Below are 19,598 nucleotides of genomic sequence, written 5' to 3' on the forward strand. Positions count from 1 at the left end.
TTGTCAGTATTTGCTCTGTCCAAACAAAAGTAATGGAAGAGGAGTGATGAAACATTTGGCAACAAAGCGGAACTGTGAAATTTCTGTATTTTCTTCATGAAAAGTGACTTGAAAATCAAAAACAGTTAGGGTGAAATGCTACTAAGATGATTTACTTCTTAATTATTTGAACAATACTGTAGAGGCTCTATACATTTTGTACATCAGTCTTTTTTTTTTAAAGTAAGCAGTAGCTTAGTAAGCAGTAGCTTACTTTATTTATTTGACAATAAATTAAATAAAGTACCCTACAATGTTTTCCTATTGATATACAAGGGACCGGAGCAAGATATTGGTCTAAACACATGTACCTTAGTTTTGTACGTATTTAATTTAAAGTACTTCTCTTAATGCAATCCGTCAAAATTATTTCCAAAAATTCAACAGGGCTAAAATTTATTTTCTTATATTTTTATTTCATTCCAGAGCAACAGGACCTTGGACATCTCTGGCTTATTTGTTTTAAAAATTGTATGACTCATGCTCTACCACTGTGGAAGGAGCATGCTACTTACCACCTATGGTGAAAATGAACATGTCACTAACTTAATTCTAACTTAATTCTGAGCAACAGCCACATCCTCAGATATAAAACTGTGGGTACACTAATGACCAAGTAAAAATCACTAAAGTGATGTAAACATACATGAATGAAAGAGAAAAGTTTTGATTAAAATCATGTTTCTGTGTGGACCTTTGAGCCTCGTTCCACCACAAATTCCCAAATTAGGCTACATGAATAATACATGGAGAGACTGAAATAAGGTCACACTCAGATGTTCTCTGGAAAACATCCCAATCAAATGCAAAAGAAAATGCGTGTCTCACTTTGCCGTGGCTGTTTTTACTTAACTTGTCTTCACACCTCCCGGACTGACGCACCTATCTTTGCTCTATGGCCAAAAGGCTCGCTCCCGCGAGCGCGCGTTTCTCCGTCAGCACACCAAACGGGTGTCGGCGTAAACGACAGGGAGCTGGAGCAGTGAGTGAACATACATGGGGATTGTAAAAATCTTGTCGTGCTGCCTGGTTTCTTCAGTCATTTAATCACTGGAGCGGAAGCCGGGTAAGTTTATCCTCAGCAAGTTCTACATTTACTGAGCGACAGGCTGGTGTGTGAGTCAATTGAGCGAATCTGAGAAGTACTTTCTAGACAGAGACAGATTTTTGTGATGTGTGCATATTTGGCTTGATTGATAAGGTTTATATATATATATGTATATATATATATATAAATTTAAAAAAATGTTGTCACGTATTTGGCCTTGTAAATATTGATGCAACGTTCTCTTTTTTTTCAATAAGCTATAGCGCACTTTACCTTTTTGCCAAGCATAACTATATTTCTTGCATGTAATTCGACAAAGTAGCAACTAAATTATCCAAATTTTACATTTATGCGTCTGAGTCGTTGGAGTTAAAACATTACCCTCACGGCATCATAATTAGAGAGTGAATTTAATTATGCAAGAGAGAAAACAAATGAATATACCTACTGCTGTTACAGTGGGTATTGATTGACTCTTGCACAGACCTCAGCATGTGTGAGTAATAATGTGGAAATCTTTCTATTTATGAGAGATCCATCAGCAAAATCTCAAGTGGCTGCATGTGTTTTGTTGTGTGTCCAATATGTCCAAATATCTGCTCAAGGCTGAGGTAGATGTTTATAAAAGTAAGTGATAGATCCTCCAAATACCTGATGGAATTCACTTGTGACTATGTTTTGCTGCAGCGAAATGAGGTTCACTTGTTTTATTGGACCAACCCATGGAAGATCCAACTCACAATATTACATGAAGTGTGACATGGAGGAGAATGTGTGTTGAAAAGGAGAAAGCTTTGCATGTGAAGGAAGTGTGTGTGTGTGTGGGTTTGTGCGGCAGCATTTATGTAGGATTTATTTACAGACGGAACAGGGTGGGATAAAGACAGTGAGGGAAACACAGGGTTGAGAGATTTCAAAGCTTTATCGCATAATTATGAGGACCATGTGCACATCTGACTGTGTGCATGCACTCTATCGCTAAAGATGAAGACAAATACTGATCCGTTTGTCAAAATCAATGATTAGACTAAATGAAAATGTTTTTTTTTTTAAGATATCTGGTATCAACAGTTAAAAAGTGTGTGCACATAACAGTATGGAAATTGTCACAGGAAGATTGTTATAATGGAAAAGTTGTGGCCATGGTTCAGATTATATCACATAAACACATGTTTGATGGGAGAGAAAGAATGTGGAAACAGAAAAGCAAAATGATTTTGTCACATACGCAGGGCTTGTCTTGTTCTGCTTGTAAGCTGAATTTCTAATTCATATTAACCACCCTGCTTTCTACAGAAACTCAGAAAACTGAGGACATTTAATTTTCCTGCACTGGAAATTGTTATTAGATCTAAATATCCATGCCCAAGTGTACTTGAGTCATGTCCCCATTCAGAAGGTTGAGAACCCTTTCAATAATTTGAAACATTGAAGACTGGCGGCTCTCTTTAGCCATGGATACACATTTACTTCTGGTACTTAATTAGACTACAGGAGTTATGGTGGAAAGAGAAATAATGGACACCAATGATGAGCAGAGGAGTCAAGCCAAGGACATGTCGTGGCTGTTGATGGTCTGGGCCTTGCAGCAGCAAAGCAATCAGTGCAGCTCATTCGGTTTAGTTTAGTTATCAAGTGCCAATCTGATAATAGCGGTTATTCTCCCCTGTCCCTGGTAAAATTTACATATCACTCTAAATGTAAGTAGAATAGTTAAGCATAATTCGTTTACGCTCAACGGGAAACTGCAACTTTTTGGTTGTCAGTAGAGATATCATCACTAATTTAAAATTTGATAATGATAATGATAATTTATATTCAAGATACAGTTAGACATAGCAGGGTCAGTATAATGTAATCTGATAACTGTAGGGATTGTATTGTGGTAAAGTTGTGGTCTTATTTCAATATGTATTCACATTTGATATATGTTCATTGAATCTCACTGGTTACACCTTATTTCCCTTAAGTGTTTCATATAGCTTTACCAGGCTTGTCTGCTGGTAGACAGTTGCAAAGAAGCAACCTTCATTTTTTAGGGGCTAGATGGTGGATATGTCTCAGAACCGCATTCCCTGCATCTTTCACAGTATTCGTAATAATCTTTGCTTATATATTCTTCAACAAGGTTAAAAGCTCGAAAGTATTCGAAAAAATCAATAAGAAGTGAAAAGCAAAAGCAAAGAGAAGCATTTAAAATAAAGAACATGAAATATAAGAAATCCTTTAGTGACAGTAAAATGGAAATCATGACATAATAAGTGTGCAACAATAACAACAGAAACACATCAGGGCTTCACAAAAGCTCTCCATCCCACTAATTCACCCTGAGTGCATTATGTGAGAAAGGATAAAAGCATCCTTACAATTAAATCTGAATATGACATTAATACATGCACACTGACCTTAACATGTTGCTGAAAAATGGGAACATTAGAAGTTCTAAGAGGTTATATCAGCAATCTTTAGACTGCAGACTTTAGACTATTACTACATTAGTTTGAAGTATAAATAGTTTGGTGACTCTGACTAATCAACCACAACTTTGAAAAGAAAATTGGCAACTGAAAAAAAAGCAGATGAGTCATAGTGAAGGTGTAGGAGATACAGCATTTTTTATTTTTGTACAGTTACATAGGACTGTCATTTTTTGTTTATATTGTGCTGAAGAGGTTTGTCCAGACCTCTCCCACATCAGACTGGCCTTGACCTTAATTCAGTTCAGTTTACATTGAACCAATTTACAGCAACGTTCATCTCAGGTAATTTCATACAGAAAGTGTAAACTGAGTACAAGTTCAATATACATTCCAATTTAATTTAGTTCATTATTGTCCAATTCAGTCCGGTTCAATTAGTTACATTCCAATTCAGAATTCACAAGATGTTTTTGAGCTGAGGACAAATAATTGAAATATCAGTCTTGAGCATTCATGGGGTGGGGGGCAAAAGTGGAGGAGTGGACTTCCTATTCACTGAAAAAAACATCTTCATCTTCCTCAACTGGTTGGTGGGCGATCTGTGATCATCAATTCTTACTTTAAACCAGTAACCCTTATAATTAATGGTTGGGAGTGACGTGCAAAATTAAGTAATCGCAGACAGGATTTGAGCCACTGCTGTCTCGCAAGAAAGTTGGGAGCTTAACACCACCTACCAACACCACTATTCTCCCATGGCATTTTTTGGATATAGTCAAGAGTGGCTGCTTTCACATATTCTGTAGCTTTCGTTCAATTTTTTATTCTCTATTAGGAAATTGCCTCAGGGTGTTGGTTTGGTTCAACATTTTACAATCTGTCATGGAAACACATTGATGAAGGGTAAGGATAACAGAGTGAGGAGAAGTGCTCAATGCATCATGGGAGGTACCCCAGCAGCTGGGGCCTATTGCTGCATAACTAAATGAATGGCTCAGGGTCACCCGAGCCAACCCTGTCAATTATCAGAAAAGGACATTGTAAGCCTAATCTTCAAGGAAATTAGTCTTAAAACCATCCCAGTTTCTGTCTTTATTTAATAATGTAAGGATTTTTTCTATATAACTTCATTATGAAATGTTGTTTCTTTGATATCCCTGAAGGACCTACCAAGTCAGTCATAGAGAGATTGGCACATCTTTCCTTATGCATTTCTTTGAAAAAAAAAAAAAAAAAACTTAGTTAGCTCTTCCTAATTCCCACTGCCTGCTAACAAAGCCCCCGACACATGGCTGATATACAGCTTTTCACTAACTTTCCATAGAGGCAAGAGCCCCAGTCAAATCAGTCTATATATATCTTGCCCACCGATGATAGACAATGGAGAGAGGTGTTCTTGGAATATCCATCATTTTGCTCTGTCTATTCTAAAAAAGAACTGCTCAATTGCTTTTCAATTACCCTGAAAAAGCCCAAGCCCTCAAGAAGCAGTGTTTAATTAATTGTCACCAATCCATGGTAAATTAGAATTCAAATTAAGTGGGTGCTGCCAAGAGGAACCACATGCTGGTGAGTTCTTGTTGTTTTATCATGGGTATTCAAAGACTTTTGAAGGCCCTTAAAAGACCGCAGAGACCAAACACAGTAACCCAACCACAGGTCCCGTATGCTGCATTGTGTATGTGTGCTGGTGAGACAAATACTCACGGTATCAGTTGAAGAGACAGATGGAGGGAGTACCGAACAAATTTGCTTGTACCAGTAGCAGAAATTAATTCAGGAGAGTACACAGTAAATTAATCTGTAAAGGTGAGCTTCTAACTCTGAGTGACCTTTAAGCGCTGAAGTGGTACATTTTTAAAGGCCATATATCATCTGGCCATATCTAATACTGTGGAGTGGTCCCTGTTGTGGACCTTGATGGGGTCTTTTATGAAAGGAACTCCTAGCGAAACAAGAGAAGAAGCCTTAGCCCCTCTAGCAGTACCTAGAGGCTATAAAGTCCATTGCAATATGGGTTTGGAAGAATATAGAACACACAGCACTTGCTTTACTGTTGGTTCCAGAGCTTTGTGTACTGTTAGGAATTATTGTTGGTAAGTAATTTCAAAGGTAGAATGGAGAGAGGAGCATGGTGTAGTCTATGTCCATCCAGCTATCTATTTTAAGCCCCAGCTCACCTTTATGAGCTAATAAAAGGCCTGAAAGTCTTCCAGAACATACACATCCTTCCCAAAGAAGATAGTCTTACCCAGTTCTTAACATTTATATGCCAGTCGTCCCCTGTAGAATCTTCACGCCCCTAAACTCTACTATGAAAAATAACCCAGTTTTCATGACTTGATAACTGAGTCATAAAGTTGTGTTTTGCAAAAGAAATTTACCTTGCAGCACATAAGAGGAAATAAGCATTGGCCCAATTCCCCAATTGGTGGTCTTTCATTTTATGGTAGTAGAGGGAACTCCCATTGCAAACAATGCAACAAGGTAGGCTAATACAGAAACACTGAAACATGCTGCACAGATGAGACAACAGCACAAAGTGTTTCCATAAACACAAAAAATTTCCAGACCACACTGTAAGACATACTTTCAAATGCTTTATGACTCTGCCAAAAAATAAGAGAATAATAATTTTTGCTTTTTATCTTGGAAGTGTAAAAAGTGTGCCCCAGGGTGTCAGTTTTTGGTGTACTGGGACATACTCTCCTTGTTTGTATGTGCGGTGAGATTTTACTTTGTAGTTATTGTCTGATTGATTTCATTTTCCGCACAGCTATGGCCTAGTCCAGACATTCACAGAAATGCTTCTGTCATCCGCTTTCAGAGAGATAAATGGATGAACTGAAAGTAAAGTCCTACACAGTTGCCCTATCGTTTCGCAAACTACTTGTCTTCACTATTCAATGTAAACTGTTGTCCAGCATGAACACCCCTTTGCTTAATAAATAATCTTGTGTGCACTCATCTTTTTGACAATGTCAGATGATCTTCTCTCAGTTGTCAGTCAACGCAGCTCGCTCAAAGAGCAATTTTTTGTCCTGTTTTATAGCAACATTCACCTCATTCCTAAAGTCATCCCACTCACAAGGGACCAGATTAAGATGGTCACTTTGGTAGCAGGTTCTATGTCAGATGATATAAGTGATGTCCTTAGTAGTTTCTGATGTCTCTGTTTTTTCTTTTAATTGGTCAGTTCTACATTTATGAGTGACGTGTTTAAAAAACAGCCAACAAGGTTAGTTTGTGTTTTCTCTTTTATGGTAAAGTCAACTGAGAGTAGATCTATAATACCATTAAATAAATGAAGGTTTATAAAGTAGCTCACCTTCCAGTTCAGGCTGTTATTCTCGATTCATGGCCTCAGAGATGATGGCACGAATGGCAACGTGCATTTATTTGTTAAAATTTTACAAGAAAATGTCTGAAGCATTTTGTGATACAATGTCCATAAAGATCGGACAGGAAGATTCTTTTTCTTTTTGTCTTTGGCTTCCAACATTGCTACGAACTCATTTTCTCTTAAGTCACAAATTCAGAATGACAGCCTGAACTGTTATGCCGTTTATGACGGTACGATTAACTCACTCGAGTCACCGACTTTACAACCGTCAAGCCTGAAGCAGATTGGATGACCGTTGTCAAAACAGGATAAGAACAGACAGATGAGCAGACGTACAGAGAGCAATCTTTGGAATTATTTTTTGGATAAAAAAAGTACGTCTTATTATTTGTGAATGCTTTAGGTAAGGTTTGATTCATTTTTGCACAAAGACAAACTGGTTAGGATAAGTGACCAAACCATGCAGTCAGGGTTATGAAGCAAGGGTGAGTTAAATTTTTTGACAGGTGGGTATGCTTTCAAAATATAAACAGTGTTATTTTTTGGTTGAAAATACCACGTCTAAGCTGCTACTAAGAACATTTGTGTGTTTACAACATGGCATCTCCTTCCCGATGATAGATCAGCAGAACCAACAGCAAGCACATTGGCCTGTGGACACCAAGAGCAACTAAGATGTTTTTATTTCCTTTTTTTTTTAAACAAATGTTGGCAATAAAAGGTTATGTTTATATTTAAGAATATTTCTGCACCTTTTAAATGACAAGCACACTGACATCACAGTGTTTATAGAAGGATGGTGAAAATCAAATCTATTTTTCTTAAGAAATTAGATGCAGGGGGAGTGTACATCTTTTCCCACATACAGCATATGGAGTTATGTAAAACAGCCATTAGAATAGGATCAACACAAAAAAACATCCCACAGCAGAATTGCTACTGCCACTTACTTGTCATCTCTGAAAGAAAATAGTTGAAATTCCAGCTCTTCACTTTGATTAGTAAACACAAAACAATCTAAACTCATTCTCCCCACTCAATAACTTGCCTTGTGTTTTAAAGACAGCTTAAACAGACAATTTTTTTGTCTTTGTGGGCCTTTGATTTGCTTTTGTGTTGAGTTTTGAATAGGCAGTGTTTTTTCTACAGATACAAAGCAGGAATGCTTACTTTCTAAATTTGAGGGAAAAAAAATCAAAAGGTCAACTCTAATATCATTATTGCTTTTCAATATGGCTTCTCCATAAAGGAGTCAGGGCTAATTTGTAGGGCTGTCATTAATTGTATGTACTATAAGCAAATTACTTTAAAATGGTTTTCAGCGGTTTGAATACAAATTTCCTATTGGCTTTCCCCAGTGGACCTCTTCCGTTTAGGTTGAAACAAGCTCCACTTAAAACGTCTATTGATTCCCTCTGCTAGTGGTTCAATGGTGGCTTAATTTTAGTGAGAAACACAAGTAGTTTGACTGTTTGAGAGCTCTTTATAGACTATTGAAGACAAAAATATTGAATAAATTCTGAATAGTTGGTCAATTACGCTTCAGAACTGATGTGCCCAATTCTTGTGCCTCAGCAGAGTAATTTGTGTGAGATTATTAAAAATAAATATCATTCTAAGTCTTCTTCTCTCCTATTGTGAGCTCTTGTCCATCACTCGTCCCAAGAGAATCTGCCCTGACCTGAATGACCCATTCCAGCTGCACTCAAAGCATCAACTTTCTATGTGTGGGAGGGTTGCACATGCAGGCATGATAATGTTATGCATCAGTGTTTCTATTTTGTGTGCGTAAGAGTCATGTTTTAACTATCATATTATTAGAGTATCATTACCTCTTCCAGTGTGCAGCAGTGTTTTCTGTGTTTATAAGTCAGAGAGAATACAGACTGGATAACTGATGTACCCTCTTAGGCTTGGGTCTTTTTCTCTGCACTGGAAATAAGTCATGAGGTCGTTATCAGCCAGTAATGAGAGTTTGTTTTGAAATCAATCGACCTGATTGTAAATATCTAGAATATTGTTCTGGTTGGTTTGTAGGTGGAAGGTTGGAAGGTTGGTGGTTCAACTCCAGCTCCCCCAGGCCACATGACGAAGCGTCCTTTGCCATGAGTTTCTCATGACCTGAAGCACCAAAGCATTGCCACAACATATTACTGCTGCTTTCATGCTCAACTATAGGATTAATGTTATCTTTATGGAATCCCAAATTTGGTTCATGCCCTACATGGACAGGACCATGGTCTATGAAAGACTTGTTAATTAATTTGTCCATTAAGGGTCCTCAAATGTATGACTTGCCTGGCAAAAGTCAGATAAACAGGACAACTCTGTGTTTAAAAGTAAATGTTCTTGTATTAGCAACTGATAAACTATGAAATTACTTGAATCCCTCCAAAATAACTCTCTTTACTCTCACTTACATGTAAACTGATATCTTCTAAATATCAGGACTTGAGCAAAATTTGAGATCTCCTTGAAGTTGTGGGTTCATCAGTCTGTTTAATGTGATGATATTCATCATTCAGACATTGGCCACTTTTGCATTAATGTTGGATAAAATAAGGCACCATTGGTGGAAGCAGCTGAAACAATCACTTATGATATAAACCCTCACGGTGTCATAATTTTTTGGGTTTAATTCCAATGTATGAATGAGCATAGCTGTTATTAACTTGGCAAAATAAAGTAATCTTTGACTTCACTTTAGGACACCATCTTCACTGTCACTGCTGTTTGTCAGAAGCTGTAGAAACCCACTCAAAAGTCCTTATGGAGGTAAATCCTTATAGAAATAAAACTTTCTCTTACCAGCATGCAGTTTTATCATAAGAAATCATATCAAAATGTATATTTTCCTTTCACATAATTTGGCTCAAAATACTAAAATACCAAATATTTTACAGAAAATCCAGAAAAAATACCCTTGTGGTGCATTGAAAGTCATGTAGATGTGAGACTCTTTACAATTTTCTCAGATTTCCATCACAAATGTTATGTAAAACATCAGGATATCCATTTAAACAAGACAGCAATGCGTTTTGTTGCCGTCCAGACATTAGAAATGAGTGAATGTTAGCTTGTTAGTTGCAAACACAAACTCCCCTATCTCACCTATAACTTGTTAAGTTTGTGTAAGATACACCAAAGGAGCCATTGTTACTGTTTGTAACACAACATTCAAACTCGATAATTTGTGACCACTTTAATCTGCGGAGAGACAGCAAGCAGAATGAGGAGAAGAAGCAATGATCATGAAAACAAAGCAGTGAATCTTAGAAATAAGACATTCCTATCTAATCAGTGGTCCTTGAAAGGCTTTCACACCAGTTATATTCTTAAATACTTATACAGAGCCACACCGCAGTGAATACTGCTGAAGCACACTTCCTCCTATCTCTGCTCTGAGTGTTATTTAGTCAATGATGCAGCCCCAACAATGTTTTTTACACTTTTCACAGTGGCCTGCTTTATCTAATCTGTGCAGCATTCAGAAAATCTGTTTATTGAAACCAGTTTGAAAAAAGTTTATTGGAGTTAAAGTACCAGGCAGGTTTGGACAAATGGTGCTTCAGAAAACTCTTTATAAGCAGCACATACTGCAGTGAATCAAAATGACGGATATGACACACTATAACACATATATAACACATATTGCGCATTACTCATATTTGACAGATTACCGATATAGCAGATATCACACAACTAGTGCTAAAAAATATTAAAATAATAATTAAGATGAGAACACCATAACTGCATTTCACAACCCGGAGAGCCTCAAGCAACACTACAGGTGGCAGTTACTTTTTCACACAAGCCCATTTAGTAGTGTTAATGAAAAGGACTTCTTCTTAAAAAGACCTTTTAAAACACATTTCTAGTTTACTTTTAGTTGCCTTTTGTATATATTTTTGTTTTGGTTTAAACAACTGACAGTTAAGATTGACTTGCACACAAAAACAGTTTAAGTAGAAGACAGAGCATGAACAGGTGTTTTCCTTCTATGTAGCTTGTTGTTAGCTTTAACGTTGGTTGTAATATTATATCTTCATATGAAAGTCACTTTGGATAAAATGCATAAACATAAACATGTGTATTAAAAATTGCACAGGGGTGATGTTTAACATTGAACACCCAATTTCCAGCTTTACATTACCTGCAATAAAGTGTGAAAACTCCAGTCACAAATTGTACTGCAACTGCTCTGTATGCATCTGATGAGTTGTTGAATCAGTTCCATGAAATTCAGTCCACATGGGGCATCTTGCCAGCTAATACCTCTATCTGCATGAACCAGGTAGAGAGAGCTGACAGTGACATGGTGTGCAGCTGCTTTGCACAGATACAATCCAGCTGTTGCACACATGAAGTGCTACAGACCAGTTTAAAAAAGGGATACAAGTCAAGTGGCAATTTTGCAAAGTGGGAACAACTGTAATTTAGCCCTCTTAAAATGATGGAAATGATATCACTAAATGCGATACCACTTTTGAGTATGAGTCAAATAATTAAACACATATTAGCAAATAGTATCCAAGATCATTTTTATTACCCTTGTTATGGAAGCATCCAACGTTTCTTATGTTTATTCTATAAACATAAGAAATTCTCTAAATTCTTTAAATTTAGAATTACAGACTGTTAAAGGTAAATTTTAAAAAAGAACAGAGAAGACAAAGTTAGACAAACAAACGAATGAGATTTGCTATGTCCTCATAAGTAATTTATTCTGCGTCGTTCTTGTGCTGTCAGTCACACAATCAGCTATTGCTCCCCTCCGTCACAACACCACTTGGCAGCTTAACATCTTGCCAGGACCAAGATATGTTGCACTCCACGTGACAGATGCAGCCGCCCTGTTCTTGTAAGAGGAGAAATGAAGAGAAGATAAAACATGTTCTGACTGAATGTTATAGGGATGTCTCTTTCTTTTTTTAAAATTTCCCTCCTACAAAGAAGATTAAAGTTGACATTTAGAATATAGAAATGTGTATAGAAATTATATTCATGTCCGTCTTTGTCTGTAGTTTCACATCTGCATATGTGGTTGAATTGGACTCAGAAAACATTGGTTGAGGTCTGACTAAACTATATGGCATCCATCTTTGAAAGTCGAGGAAGCATTTTGAGATGTTTCTGCTTTGTCAGCCTACTTGTGTTGACTAAATTCTAAATCTGTTGCTTGTAGACTGCAGAGGCATAATTATTCAATCTCGCTGCAGCTTGAGTAAATCTGTTAATATTAGATAATATAGAGGCTGTTAATTTTTACTTCGTAGCGCCAGTGGCTCACTTATCTTATCACATCCTATCCACAATGAGCAGATAATGAACTGTGAAAATAATGTAGCAACACAAAAAAAACAAACTAGAAAGCTGAGTCAGTGAATGAAACTGCTTTTACAGCTTGCTGAATCCATGTAAAACACAATTTCTTAAGAATAAGGCTGATCAGGAAAGACCGTATTCATGCTGCCTCAATGGAGCTTATCTTCAGATGGCCTTGAGCTGAAAAGCTGTGGTTTAGAACATTTCAGAACGAAAGCAGATGATTTCTTTTTTGAACATAGTGAAAGCCTGACACTATTGAATACATCAATCTCTGCATATACATACTTGGCCACACCGAGACAAACTAAAGAACATTGCCCATACCGTTTGTCTGATACACATTTTTGCACAATCATAGAGAAAAGCTTTTTTTCTGATACACAGCTGAGAACACATCAGTGCAGCGGTAATTATCATTTATCTTTCTTCACAAAGTAATCTGCATACTGTTAGTTTATCTTCCAAGCTCATTCAAGGATAAGGAATGTAGAACTGCATTTTAATTTTAATTCTCTTTAAAGACTATAATCATACGAAATGAGGACACAACACGGTTCTCTGGTTTACTTGACAGTATAATTTGTTCAGGATTAGATTTCTGGTTTAAGTCTATTTTTCAGTCATTGCAGCATTATGTCTCTTTTTAGCATTGAGCCAGCTGCACCACTATTGTTATAAGTAGTGAAAATGAACTCTCTGAAGTAAGTCTTGTATAACAGCTGTTTTCAACTCCAGTTCTGGCATTGTCACCAGTGCATAGGAAAAGTTATGCCTTCAGTTTTTGTGTACAGTAAATATAAGGGATTTCTTCCCAAAAATATATATTCACTTCATCTTTGTTTCTGCATTTTTGTTTTTACATGAATTATTAACAGTAAAAACATTATTTCCCTCATACAGCAAAGGCTTTGCACCAAGCAAAAAAGATCCAGGTGACTCAATGTGACTAAGAGATGGCCAGCACCCACGTCATGATTAAAGTAGTAAAACAAGATTCATCATATACCTCTGCACTTATCTTTTCAGATTGCCTGACATATAATTTAACTGTAATGATCTCACCAAGTTTTATCATCTTCTGCCTGAAACTCTTTAATATCAGACACAATATCACACCAGTAAGCAACAACTATGGACCAGCAGTTCTCTTAACTCATTCATCTGTGATGTGGCCTTGTTGCCCTACCCACTCACCCACATTGACCCCAAACTGCCTCCTTGGAATTGAACATTATCAATAGAAAACTTTTCTTGGAGTTTGGATGCCTCTGCCACATTAAATAAAATCACTGCACTTCTTGGGTTTCTATAGCAACAGTTTGCTCTCATGTCTTCAGGATATTGAACAATGCAGAGGGAAGGAGAGCTGCAGTGACAGTCATATCTGTGTGGTTTTATTAGAACACAGTGACTGTATGAATTAATGTACAACCATTAGCTACACTTAAAAAACATAGGTGTGAATGGTGACTTTTTTAGATTTGGTCTGCTGGAATTGGACGTAGATTAAGGTTAACAGATTTATAATACTCTTATGTCAGTTATTTAATTTAGCATTTATTTTGACGAACTGATGTAAAAAGCTTAATTATTATACTGAAAAAGAAATTAGAGATACAGTGCTGCTGAAAATGTAGGTGAACCAACCTAAACTCACCAACCTAAAGTCACACAAATTAAACGTGTTTAAAGACAAAACAACATACAATCACCAGCTCAACTGCATGTGCAGTGATGCCTTTTTATAAAGATACAGCTGAGACAGTATATCATAAATGCCTTTTGTATTTTCACATGAATAATTGATGTTTTTTGTGTGTGTGCGTGCGTGTGTGTGTGTGTGCGTGGTGTGTAAGTACTAAATAAATTCAGAGAAAGTGCACAGTCATGGGAGTTTTACTTTTGCTTGGAAAACACTCTTTCGGGACTTGATGAATTGTCATATTGCCAGTCAATGTTGTCTTCTCCACAAATGTACATCAAGTGAGATATTAGTATAATGTTTTTCGATAGAGGCGTTTGTATGCGTCAAGCAAGGAATGAATAGCAGTCTCCAAATCAACCATTTATTACCAATCATGGGAGACTAGACTAATTAAAACCAGACCTTAAACATACAAGAACTAAAACAAAGTCTTTAAGACAGAGGTTTTAAGTGAGGTATGTAAGCGATATAAAGCTGAACACTAAAACGTGTGAAACCTTTCTGTCAGAGCGCCAAAATACATTTCTGAACTTGTAAGAAACTTGAGTAAATAAATATGAAATGGAACAGTTAAGTAGGTATTGTTTTTTTTTCTTCAATCTTCTTCATCTTCCCTTTACTCACTCCCTTTCTAACAGTTTCCCTCTCACTTTACCTTTGTCCCAGGTGCTGAGTGACAGAGTTGAAGTAATGGCAGATCTGGCAGGCAGTACAGATCTGAGGAGACGGTCTGCTGCACACTGAACCAACCGGGTGCAAAGGCACCTTCAAGTGTAGATAGGTAGGACAGGATTACTACATTCTTACTTTCTGGTTTCTGGCAATTTGATGATATCCATCCATACATTATCTTTTGCTTATTTGAGTTGGGTCAGAGAGGCAACAGATCTAAGAGGGAAACCTAGACATCCCTGTCCCCAGCGAGGCTCTCCAGCTCCTCCAGGGAGATCCTGAGATGCTCACTGGACAGAAGGGATAAATGATCCCTCCAGCCAGTTCAGGTCTCCTCCAAATTGGACGTGCCTGTTTAAAAGGATTGAGTCTCTAAATTTCATGACAGATTATGACCAGATAACTAAACATGCCATACACACATATGTTCACACATCTGTCCATTAAGCGGAAAGGGAATTTTGGAAAATAAAACTTTTTCCTGACCTAACTTTATGTCTAATTCACAACCGTCTTTCCATTTTCTTTGCAGAATGGATTTCTCCAATTGGACTGAAGGAGCATTTGCCACAAATGGCAGCAATTATGACTCATTTAACACAGCTAAACTCCCTCCCAGTAAAATCCTTCTTACCCTCACCCTGTCTGTGGTCGCCATCCTAACTACATTCTTCAACTGCCTGGTGATCACAGCTATTGCCGTTACCCGCAAGTTACACCACCCAGCCAACTACCTCATTTGCTCATTAGCAGTGACCGACCTGCTGGTGTCTGTCTTGGTTATGCCCTTCAGTATCATCTACATCCAGAAGGAGAAATGGGTCATGGGTGAAGTGGTGTGCACCATCTGGTTAAGTGTGGATATCACCTGTTGCACGTGCTCCATCCTACACCTTGCTGCAATTGCCATTGACCGTTACAGGGCAATTACAGATGCAGTGGAGTACTCTCGCAAACGCACAGGGGCCAGGGCTGGTGCAATGGTGGCAGTAGTGTGGCTCTTGTCCATCCTCATCTCACTTCCTCCTCTACTGTGGCGGCACTACAGTGAGGATGCAGAACATGAAGACCAATGCATCATCATCCACCACCACATGGCCTTCACGCTTTATTCAACCCTTGGAGCATTTTACATTCCCCTGCTGCTCATTCTCATTCTCTACTATAAAATATACCAGGCCGCTCAGACCCTCTATATGCGCAGGGAGGCCAGCAGAGCCAGCCGTCACTCATGCATGACCAATGGAAGCATGATCCCTTCATCCTACCCTGCTGGAGACAGTGAAGTTGATGGTGGGCCTCGGAGTCCGGAGCCCATAAGCCCAGCTGACAAGTCATTCTCTGAAGGCTCCACTGAGGAAACGCCACGTGAACGGATACGTGTATCAAGAAAGGCTTTGCAAAACAAGTCACACAGCGAGTCTCGTCGAAGCCAGTTTTACCAAGGACCTCGGATCTCAGGCTCACGGGAGCGAAAGGCGGCATCAACGTTGGGGTTGATAATAGGGGCCTTTGTCATCTGTTGGCTACCATTTTTTGTCAAGGAAGTGATTGTCAACACCTGTAGCTCTTGCAATACTTCAGTGGAAATGGCAGACTTTCTGACGTGGTTGGGCTACCTTAACTCTCTGATTAACCCCCTTATCTACACAATCTTTAATGAAGACTTTAAAAAAGCTTTCCAAAGACTTGTTAGGTGCAGCCATTACCTCTGATAGCAAATTGTGTATGATCAAACCCTCTCGCCATTTAACTTAAGTATGGAACAAAAGATGGACAAAAGCAAGGGGCTTAAGGTCAAATAATGCATAATGAATACTGACCTAATGTGTCTGAGAAAGAATGCTCTCAAAGAGGAACAGACTGGTGCCCATTTTCAGACACTCTGTCAGACATTTCAACAGCCTAAATGGCATAAGCTCAGCAGTGATCTTTGCACCAAAGTTCCATGTTGAAATCTAAGCTCTACTATTAATAGAAGAGCCTAAGATCTCCTTGATGTTAATTGGTGTATTTGAAGGGAGACTGGCTTGTTAATTTTGAGGAAATAGGCCAGTGCTGATCTTTTTGAGCTATGAGTTCTGAGCACGAGTGATCAACCCCATTTAAAGGTATTGAAATAGCTGACCAATATGTCTGTTTCATCTAATGACTTCCATTCTGTCAGGTCAATATTGCTGACTAAAATATGGATCATGTGTAAAATACTATAGTCGTGTGTAAAATACTATAGTCATTATTTTATGACTTCTGACTGTTCTATTAATCATTAAGAGTAAAACAAAAAAGAAAGAAATATAACATAAGTCCTATCAATGTTATCTATCAAAAATACAAGAGAGACAAGCATTTGTTGGTGCTTAAGATGGTTGTCAGCTTGTTTTATAAGGCCTCAGAATAACCCTATCAGGGGCAAATCTTAGCATCCATCTTGGAAACAACTCCAGACAGTTATTTCAAGTTAACAAAACCTGATTTTCATATGAAAGAAATGAGAGAGAACCAAAGGTCACAAGAGCATAAAATCACCAGTCAGATATGATTCTAAATGTTCAGAAACTTTATGATTTTGTCCTTTTATACTTCAACAGCACTGGTACAAGTTTTCACAACCCCATTTTAGGGCTGAATTAAGTGGGATTTGTGTATGTATGTATAAGAGGAAGGTTAGGGAATTCATTTTAACGAGTAAAATTATGACTGTACAAAACTATACCAAGACCTGGACTGTACAGGGAACCCTCTGCTCTGAGTGGGGCAACGAGCGGATGACAATGAAATCTTTCAGTATCAAATAAAGAAAGGTGGGGTTAGGCTATATCACTAAAATAAGGCATGATAATGATATGCATGCATTGCTGTTCTTTGACCAGTCTTTTTTAATACCTACATTATGAGAAGTAGTAAATACACACCATTTAGAAAATATAAATAAACAATTATTGTATTTTAGCGAGGAAATTGTCAACACAGGTTTTCATTACTGATCTATGCTGGAATTTCAGTTGGTCTGTCAGTCATGTTCAAACTGCACCTGCTAGCTTGTCAGTTTAATCTTTAATTTGACCTTGCTGGTAAGCTCAGTATAATGAATTTTGTAACAAGCAGCTTTATATCTTGTTAAATCAATACATTAAAATGAAAATATAAATTGACATAATTTAAACAAAAAAGTAAGATCAATTTACATTAATGTTTGAAAAAAAATAGAGCCTTGAGTCACTTTCTGCCTTATTACCTTGCAATCCATCAATTTGTGCAATGTGTACTGTGACTGACAAATGAGCAGGTTGATCTGCAAGGTGGCTTTAAGGAAATCTGTTAATTGTATGAAGGGAGCACATGAGTTTTGCCAATTGCTTCATTTGATATACTTTACAGCTGCAATTAGTCTGAATCTATTAGATTTAAAAGTACAAGTGACAACATATTTTAGGCATTACATTAATTATATTACCAATGCATGTACCAGATAATACAGGCTTGTCACAGTACCACTGATGATGGAAAACAAGAGGATTAGGCTTGGGCAGTTACCTAACTCTTTAAGGCAAAGAACTGAAAAAGATTCCAAACATTAACTCAGCACTTACTTGACTGTCTTGGTCTTGACACAGCTTTACTTTGGTTACAAGCAGTTTACACAACCAAGTTTGACATAAACTGTACCAACTGCCTGTATGCTGCAACTGGAAAAGAACAGACAGACAAGCTCAAGCTGTGCTTTACTTAGCTTAATCATGGATGGTCAAAGCTGTTACAGCAAATGAACGTTATGGTACTGGGTTCATATCTTGTGAAAGCAAGAACAGATGTGCAATATACTTGTTATGAAATCAAAGAACATGTTCAGGAAAACTGTACCTGCGGCGATTTCTTAGAACAGTGAATCACCACTTGCCAGAAAATGCACATAACTGAAGAATGATGTGGAGGGGTTGAGTGATTCCCAATGACTCTGGAAGGTGAATGTCTGGGCTGAACTCTACACAGCCCTGGTGTCGTGTATCCCCGTAGCCCAGTGTAACTCCTGGCCATTGCCAAATGCTAATCTTCCATGGCAATCCTTTACATATGAGTAATATCCTCGTTGCATGCGTGTCATAACTTCTGCCGTGCATGTACACAGTCTACTTAGCTGACACTGACATGAGCTGTGTACATGTGTCAGTACATAATTGGCATAATTGACAAAAGCATGTTTGGCCAGACATAAACATTTCGGGGGCGAAGGCCTTCACATGTACCATGGCATAACAGAATTTAGATTTTTTTAAATACTGTAATGGGTCTCTCCCTTGTAACGTTCTAATGTCTGGATATGGAGAAATTCTTTTAAGATCCAGGGTTAACGGCTATATAAGATGCTGTCTTTTTTATTCAGTGTCCTAGACAATCGTTTATCTTTTTTTCAGCTATTTCTTAAGGTTTGTAGCTATCTATTTTTTTTTTACTATTAAAAACCCCATCCTTCTTCACTCTGCACCATAGGTAGCATTAGGTTAACTGAATGTAAGAGTCATTGGTGGAGAAATCCCCATTTTACTCCCACTCAAATACTTGGACTAGAACTCCTGTTTCTTTTCTGTCAAGAGAGCACATGGTATATTGATTGGAATACTGTAGTTGAGTCAACTGTGAAGGTGTAATGTATGTAACTGAAATAGTATAAGGTGTGTGATATACTTACACACATCTCTGACAGTGTGATCAGTAAACTCTGTCTAAATAATGATGAGATGTTACAGCTCTTCTCTGAGTTAAGTAAGTTGTTCATGAGATTATATCCGTATATCCCTGTATAAATGAAAACTGTGGTACTGTAACAGCAGAAATTATGTTTCACTGATAAGCCGACTTGATAGAGTATTTTTTTAATATTCTGATGCGACGGAGCCCTCTTGTGGTAAAAAGAAAGACTACATGCGTTCAAGTTGTGACGACCTGCTACACTCCGCTTCACAGCCACAGCAAAGAGATTCGTGAATCTGGATGTGTGATAATGTTAAATTAGCCTCATCAATCAAACAAATAAAATAAATG

General features: G+C 37.7%; 1 protein-coding gene across 1 annotated transcript; it reads left to right on the forward strand.

The window, feature by feature from the left end:
• Window positions 1–1,002: 1,002 nt before the first annotated feature.
• htr1fa (5-hydroxytryptamine (serotonin) receptor 1Fa) lies at window positions 1,003–19,598 on the forward strand. The gene is made up of 3 exons (XM_072397706.1): window positions 1,003–1,105; window positions 14,550–14,664; window positions 15,088–19,598. The coding sequence occupies exon 3, from the start codon at window positions 15,089–15,091 to the stop codon at window positions 16,268–16,270; it is 1,182 nt and encodes a 393-aa protein (XP_072253807.1). The 5' UTR covers window positions 1,003–1,105; window positions 14,550–14,664; window position 15,088; the 3' UTR covers window positions 16,271–19,598.

Source organism: Leuresthes tenuis, unplaced genomic scaffold (assembly GCF_036924035.1).
Source record: "Leuresthes tenuis unplaced genomic scaffold, fLeuTen1.0.hap1 SCAF_12, whole genome shotgun sequence".
Taxonomy (NCBI): domain Eukaryota; kingdom Metazoa; phylum Chordata; class Actinopteri; order Atheriniformes; family Atherinopsidae; genus Leuresthes; species Leuresthes tenuis.

What these genes read in the sequence shown, in the direction of transcription:
- htr1fa (XM_072397706.1), top strand. Translation starts at nt 15,089, where the DNA reads ATGGATTTCTCCAATTGGACTGAAGGAGCATTTGCCACAAATGGCAGC.